The 7,765-nt window shown below is 36.6% G+C and overlaps 1 protein-coding gene and 1 long non-coding RNA gene across 2 annotated transcripts; one reads left to right on the top strand and one right to left on the bottom strand.

The window, feature by feature from the left end:
* Positions 1–1,070: 1,070 nt before the first annotated feature.
* On the top strand, positions 1,071–1,986 carry LOC118436835. The gene is made up of 4 exons (XR_004835725.1): positions 1,071–1,181; positions 1,296–1,354; positions 1,460–1,485; positions 1,591–1,986. It is a non-coding gene; the product is annotated as an uncharacterized LOC118436835 (long non-coding RNA).
* A 560-nt stretch (positions 1,987–2,546) lies between these two features.
* Positions 2,547–3,745, bottom strand: LOC118436686 (integumentary mucin C.1-like). The gene is made up of 5 exons (XM_035855204.1): positions 3,674–3,745; positions 3,513–3,611; positions 3,113–3,430; positions 2,905–3,042; positions 2,547–2,831 (listed from the first exon to the last, which is right to left on the bottom strand). The coding sequence occupies exons 1-5, from the start codon at positions 3,743–3,745 to the stop codon at positions 2,613–2,615; spliced, it is 846 nt and encodes a 281-aa protein (XP_035711097.1). The 3' UTR covers positions 2,547–2,612.
* Positions 3,746–7,765: the final 4,020 nt, after the last annotated feature.

The following is a 7,765-nucleotide window of genomic DNA, read 5'->3' as shown; positions in this document are numbered from 1 at the left end:
ATTTTTTCCAGAATTGATAATACACGTTAAGATCGCATTGAAATATTAAAGTTTAAAAACTTTTAAACAACTTGGATTTCATTATGATGAGAGGAAATATTCGAAATATATTCTCATAAAGTATTAAACTATGACCAGTTAAACAGGACTATTTCGAAACGGATACAAATTCTAACATGGACAAGTAGGATTTGCATATTAATTGAAATTGGATTGCAATAGAGTGAAAATTGTTGTTCAATGTGTTACTTATGTAAAACCTAATAAAACTAAATAAAACCCATCAAACCCATTAAAACCCAAAAAACCCATTAAAACCCATTAAAACCCCTGGGTCGTTACTTTTTGATTAAAACCCTGGGTTTTTCCGAACCCTGATCTTACGTTTTCCCCGAACGAATTAGTAGTGCTATGAATAGTCACATTACGATACGTAGATATCGAGGTAATCACGGCTTTTAGAAGGATATACTCTACCGGGACACAACGCTGGTGATGATACTTTCTAATTTCTTTGATTAAAACCCTGGGTTTTTCCGAACCCTGGCTAACTACTAGTTAGCTAAGTTAAAAATCTCCATAGCGTAGCAGCTTGTTAGGAATGACACCCCAAATTTAATAAGTTTTATACAAGAATTACATGTACCTCAAACTGTACGTATCCATGCCTTGATGTACAATAGAAGGGAAGTTTAAACAAAATATCCCAGTCTGGTTTTAGATTAATTAAAACTGTCGTGTCTGATTCGCGTGTTCCTATTTGGGTAAGTACTTTGACAATAAATATGTTGCGTAGTGTAATCTGCACAGATACACTCTTAGAAACTGGGTATTGATCCTTGAAAAATTTTAATACCGTCGTGCTGGTATAATCACGCAGTCACGATTCGGTATTAAAATATTTCGAAAAATCAATACCACGAGCTTGTACGTGGAGAGTATTAACTTGTAATACCGAGTTGGTAAAACATCAATACAGATTTTATACCACGTTTACCCAGTCTCAAGTGTGTCCGGTATAGACTTGTGCGCGAGATTTAGAAACTACTCACTTGCAGTTGCAAATCGTTCTCTTTTTAAAACATAAAAGTAAGTGCTAAATTAAGTAGTTCGGCTGGTGAATTATTTGGGGGGGGGATTGATTACATCAGATGGAAACTTTGACACGTTCTTATTAAAGGGTAAGCTTACATAAATTTATTTATCTTTTTGGTTTACCTTTTGGTACATAGGTATTCCATAAAATTTTGTTATTTTCTGCTTTATATTAATTAATTTAATTCTTCTATATTTAGCGAGATCATCTACCAGTTTCTAGTTCCGGCCGTGAATGTTGGATTCAGGATAATTTTAGGTTGGTGAATACATTTACAAATAAGTACAACGATTTAAAATAAAATAAACGTGTGTAGAAATTCAAATTTCAGCTAATTGACAACTTGTTTTTCACTTGTTTCAGTGGGAGATTTCCTATCGAATTTGGAGGTAATTTTGATAATTTTGAATCAAGAAAATAGATGTAAAATAAATACCCCAAAATGTGATTTATTTAACAATTTATTTTTTAAATTACTTGTGCTTGTACAATAGATCCAGTCAGCTCAACTCTTCTACATGTGTGTAAGCTAGATACTTTTATGATTAAGTTATTGCATCTGGTTAATTTACATTTTTTGTAAATATTTATGTATGTCATTTAAAATTTGTTGATTTGTGAATTACAAGTTGTAATTGTATCAAATAAATAACGTTAAGATCAATACCAAGCAGTACTAAACCGTTATTTTTCTTAATGTATGGTATCACTGGTTAATACCGCATTTACTCATTTAATACCGCATCGTTTTCGATTCCTACCCCACGGTATTAATAAAGAATACCATGATGCAAAAAAAATCAATACCGCAAGTCACATTTTATACCACGACGGTATAAATGCAGAATAATACCGCTTGGTATTAAATCAATACCAAAACGGTAGAGTCACATATGAATACCGCCTGGTATTGATCTGGTATTGATTTTTCTAAGAGTGTACATACATACCTGTTTGATCCACAAGCATAAAATATTTATATGCATCTTCCCCACTCTTGGAATTTTTTGTAACCATTAAATTAACGGCATGAGGATAATGTAAAAAACTTTCGTGTTAGCGAATATGTAATTAAGGATTCAGTTTGCAAGTCAGCAACATTTTTTTACCTGCATACTTAATTATATTTACATAACTACACGGAACACTATTTCTAACTTTTATACAAGCAGGTAGATATTGTTTCCAGGTTGGAAAGTTTTCCTACTGTTCCATAAGCACTAATCTGTTGCCGTCGAAGAGTGGCCCTAACTGTCTACATACATACTGTAAGGGTGGGATGGGTCAGCCTTTTTGAAATCCCGAATCATGTAACAATGTACACATAGCTGCAAGACCTCATATGCCGTGCTTGTGACCTTTAAAACCTCACAATATGATCACATGATCTCCAAGGTGATAGCATACATAGCTTTTCATGCAAAATCAATTTAAGCTTTAGCAATTACACTTCAATTTTATCAAGTCTATTTTTGACACACAATTGGGCACTATTTTTCAAAAATGATCTGGCCAGTTAAGAAAAATAATTTGCATTCGCATTCCTAATATATTTTAGCAATGTCTCATCCATTTCGCAAGGATCGTGCGAAACATTGCTCTCATCAGTTTTCGGTTGGTTTCTGTAATTTGGCAGGGGTGTCGTAGTCTGTGGTTTTGGGGTGGGTGTGCCCGGTGGGGGAGTGCCTCCAACGCAATGAGGTACATTGTTGGGCCAGTCGCATTGTTCAGTGTTCTGTTTATTTAATCGAAAAATGTCATGTTCATATTCTTATATCTAATATTCATCCAGTTTTGAAAATTTTTACCGGGTTGTAGTACAGCGAAGCGGAGCATTCTATAAGGCACGCACGCCTTCCGGGATCACAAATATAGAAGTAGTGGCAATCGTACGGATGGGCAATTGGTCCTTGGTAACCTTCCGGGCAAATCCAGGTAATTGGGTCCTGAAGTTGGCAAATGTAAAGCAATTAGCGAGTAAAATCTTTAAGGTGGATACATGTTAAGTAATCTAACCTCTGTAGTTGTTGACGCAGGTGTAGTTGTTTTGGGAGTAGTAGTTGGAGTTGTGGTCGTTGGCGTCGTCGTCGTTGGGGTCGTGGTCGTTGGCTTCGTAGTCGTTGTGGTCGTTGGCGTCGTGGTCGTTGGGGTCGTGGTCGTTGGGGTCGAGGTCGTTGGGGTCGTGGTCGTTGACGTCGTGGTCGTTGGCGTCGTCGTCGTTGGAGTGGTCGTTGTGGGCGGTGGCGTCGTGAAAATTACACATGGCGTGCTTCCCTCGTGGTTGCAGACGAGCATCGACTGGTCCCAGACAGTCCCAGGGGAACAACATTGCCCCTGAAAAAAAATTGAAACTCATAATTTGCATAGCCAAGGGACATATGCAATTATGCAAATTAACTAAGTGAAATGCACATACTACCGCCACACCGTTGGAACACTCGAGAAACTTTTTACAGTCGTACGGGTACGGATGGTATGTAGGGAGAGGTTCCCATTTCGGACAGTACGGCTGGTACTGCAAAAATTAAAAAAATTGTGACAAATATTTTTGTAAAAAAAAATTACGAAATTTCTCACTTCATCCTCCACCCTGCCACAGTCAGGGGACTGGGTGACCTGAGCAAAGCTACACGAGGTGCCGTGTACCATTAGAAACAAGGCAATTAAACATTTTAATAACGACATCGTAATGTTGCTAATTTTTATAAGTAGATATTTGGCAATGTTCTTGTTCGAGCTGGATCCTGTACTGATCGTGGGCAATGACTTTGGTCCATTTTATACCCAAATAGTAGGAAACAATGTGACGACGGTGTAACTGGAAAAAATCGGACAGTTCTCCAACTTGTCACTCGTTAATGTGGTGTAAAACGTGTTGACAATTTGCGTCAAGGAAGCTTGGTTCATCATTAATTAATAGACCATGCCGCATATGGAGCTGGGCATTTGGGTGACATTAACATTACAAGATAAGTATGTAGAAATATTAAAGTTGAACAGAGATAAGAGTACGTTATCCTACTGTGCACCCAGTTATGCGGCCACTGATGACGAAATTGTGACGATTGTACCTTAATTCTGATTATTTATGTATGATTGATGGCTATCTTTTACACTTTCAGATTATGCCTGTACGTAGTTACGAGCACGATTGAAGATTTCACTCAGCACGTGTTACATTGTTATTAAATTTTGGGGACATTGCTTTTATTCCTTCATGCATCAAGATCTCTAAAATTCGACAAAAAAACATTTACATCTTAAAGTTGGGTAAAGTTAATATCGACAGAAATTTCGAGTTTGAATTTTTTTAAAGTTTTCGAAATGTGGATGATTACTCATGAGTACAAGTAAATAATCGCCAAAATTTAGCTTTTGTGACACTTTTAACATGTTTTAACTATCTGTAGCTAATGTATTGTTTTTTTCATGAGGGGAGACATTTTTCATGAATTAAATATTTCAATGGTCAAAACGTTTGGAATTGTGAATTTAACTAATTTAAAAAATACCTGAATTTTTCACATGTGTAACAAGAAGTGCTTTTATAATAGCTTTACAAATTAGGCGAAACAATTGTAAAAATTGAAATTAAATTATATTCCTTGTTTATTGTGGTTAAGGTGACTAGGCAGAAAAATTCGTTATGATTATGTGATAACCTTGCTTATCGAGATATGACCACACAGTTACCTATAAGCTGCATGTACTGTGCATGATAACCATATGTACATACGTATGCATGAATTTCTTTTGCAATGCGCAAATGATAAACTATAACGTTCAATTACGAGATTATTAAAGGTACACATTGCTACATATTTAATTTTAGCTAAACGCCTACTTAACTACCCCATAATGATAACGTCGTTGAATTTAATATCTTATCGTAAGGTGATTTTTGATTACACAATTTTACTCCGCTTACAAAATTTTGTAACCATCGTAACTTTCATACCAACTTTACGACACGAATTGCATTCATTTTTCATATTCATATTTCATTCATAATTTAAGGGTATTAGATATCTGTATTTTCTAATTTTTAAATGAAATTGACAAATTCGAATTTACTTCACCCAATTCTTTCCTCGAATTACGAATCATAACAGAATACCATCGGATCCCCGGAATCGACAGAATAAATTTCCGTCTTATTTCCCACCCGGAAAAAGTTCGCTTCGTTACATCCAATCCGAATTTCATGGCGAATTTTTTCCTGCTCGAGTGCGTCCAACTTTGCGAAACTTGCAGAATCAATACGAACATCATGAACAAAACGGAACAAAAAAGAACATAAAGTCCTTCCCGATATAGTGCCATTCACCTGAGTACAAATTTTGGCGTGTTACCTGTATCCCACTCAATTTTAAGGCACCCATAATTCCAACCAGTTGATCCTCGACGGTCGGCTGTTTTAAATAATTCCCCAAATTTGGAAGGGAAAGTGGCTTCAAGCCGGAAATATTAAAATAGAAGAGACCATCCTGTTTTAGGAGGCGGGAAAGGTTTTAGAACACCGTTTTAGTATCGATGACCCGATGGAGTACGAAATTTGAGAAGATTAAGTCCACCTGCCCGGCGTGACGGCCGGGTTAATTCAGGGTCCAGTTGCGCCCACGTCTTGGCACATGAATTTCATTATTTTCCCGGGAGTCGGGTTGCTGCGGGAAATCGATACCAATGTCGACCGTGATGATTAAATGGTTCAGAATTTCAGAGGCTAAGAATCGAGTCATGTTTCCGGAACCATCGTCCAAAATTAGTGATAATTTCCTATACAGATTTATTCCACTGCACACTAGCTACATATTTAATTTCCGCTAAAAGCCTTAATAAAGCCAGTTAATTGAATATCGTATCGTAATTATTTATCTAACGAGGAATAAATCTGGCCCTTAACTAAACTAAAGGCAAGGCTCCTAGGTTTGTATTAGAATAATAATCAGGATTCAAATCTGACAAACTTTTATTCACTTTATTTAGAATAGATCTTCACAAATGCAGTGAGTACAATCTTGAACGCGTTAAGAGTTAAATTATTGAAATTAAAAAAAACTATACCGTCCCCTTTGTAAAAAGGCAGTTCGTGTTGCAAACAGATACTGTACATTATACTGGGTATATGAAATCCTATTCGAGACAAGTAGTCACGATATGCCGATTTAATTTACTAAAGTGCTCGTTTTAGATATACCGTAAAAACTCAAATAGTAGCCCATGATCAAATAGTAACCGTGCCCAAATAGTAGCCCTGCCTTTTCTCGTAATTATATAAATAGTGACCTTGCTCAAATAGTAGCCGTGCCCAAATAGTAGCCCTGCTCAAATAGTAGCCGTGCCCAAATAGTAGCCCTGCTCAAATAGTAGCCCTGCCCAAATAGTAGCCTTATTCGAATTATAGACGTTCGTCAATTTCCAATGTACATACATACAAGCAGACATCTCCTAGCCAGCTCATTTAAGTACTTAAATCACGATTCAATTTAATCTCCGTTATACAAAATCGAATTGAACACGAAACTCGGCTTATCGGAGAAATTATTAAAATTAAGAGCAGGCCTAACCTATAGAATTGTCATCTAATACGAATCTAAGGGAGAATTTGGGGCTGTTATTAAAATTTAATTTTAATTTGATTCAGGAAACAAAATTACAATAGCTGTTTGCTAATACAGTCTGGGAGTTTTGCTAAGTTCCTCCCTATAGAGAGGAAGAAAAGTTCCTCTCTATACGGAGGATATATCTCTATAGGGAGGAAAGTTTTGGACTTCCTCTCTATACGGAGGAACTTTCTGCCAACTTTCTCCCTATAGGGAGGAAGAAATTGGTTTTTGCTCTAGCACAAAAACAATTGATCCAGGCAACTTTTAACCACTCCCAAACGAATCAGAGGCACAATTTACATAAATTTGTGCTGGATGGTCAACTTCTTTGCCGGATAAGGTGTTCAAAATCGAATTTTAAAAACAGCGGGCGGTTCACACCTGACATCGCAGAATCACGTATATCATATATTGAAAATATGTTTTATACCAATTTAGTGTCCAATAAAGTATGAAGTAAATAACACGTCTAAAATTATTTTTTAAGTACTTATCTTTGTTGTGTCCTATTTTTTCCATATTTATGTTGCACAAAAGACTTCGTCATCCATTATTTAACATCAGTTAGAACATTTTGCATTTTCTTGTGGGACCAGTTCACAGTTTTTCGTCGTCAACACGTCGCAATTGTTCTCCTTCAGATAATTTAGTTTCCTTCGACCTGAGTCGCCCCCAACTATAGGTCAAAATAGGTAGGGTACATACATAACCCTGTGTTCGACCATCACCAGTAAGTATTTACATATTACATAATTAATTGTATTTAATCATGGAGTAATTATCATTTTAGATTCATAATGGAACCTAACACTAGCACCGGACATCACGACGACCAAATTTCTAGAGGGGACGGAAATGCTTCCCAAACAGATGACGGCTTTTCCAGCGTGGGGGATAATGACGCTGACGGCGATGTCCAAAGCGTAAGGAAATCTCGTAATTCACACCCATCTGAATGGATTACGGATTCCAAAGCTCGGGGTAATAAGGCGTCCAAGGCCAAAAAAGCAATCGCAGACAAGGTAGTTATTTTCATAGTCGTTCTCACAATGCAATATTTTCA

This window comes from Folsomia candida, unplaced genomic scaffold (genome assembly GCF_002217175.1).
Source record: "Folsomia candida strain VU population unplaced genomic scaffold, ASM221717v1 Fcan01_Sc010, whole genome shotgun sequence".
NCBI classification, from domain to species: domain Eukaryota; kingdom Metazoa; phylum Arthropoda; class Collembola; order Entomobryomorpha; family Isotomidae; genus Folsomia; species Folsomia candida.
Note: the sequence above shows the minus strand (reverse complement) of the source record. Positions and strands in the feature narration are given on the sequence as shown.

Bases quoted from the DNA above. Each gene is read 5' to 3' on its own strand.
- LOC118436686 (XM_035855204.1), bottom strand. From the start codon at position 3,745: ATGGTACACGGCACCTCGTGTAGCTTTGCTCAGGTCACCCAGTCCCCT. The intron at 3,612-3,673 runs GTGAGAAATTTC...TAATTTTTGCAG, and splicing joins GTGGCAGGGTGGAGGATGAA to TACCAGCCGTACTGTCCGAA. The intron at 3,431-3,512 runs GTATGTGCATTT...ATTTTTTTTCAG, and splicing joins GTTCCAACGGTGTGGCGGTA to GGGCAATGTTGTTCCCCTGG.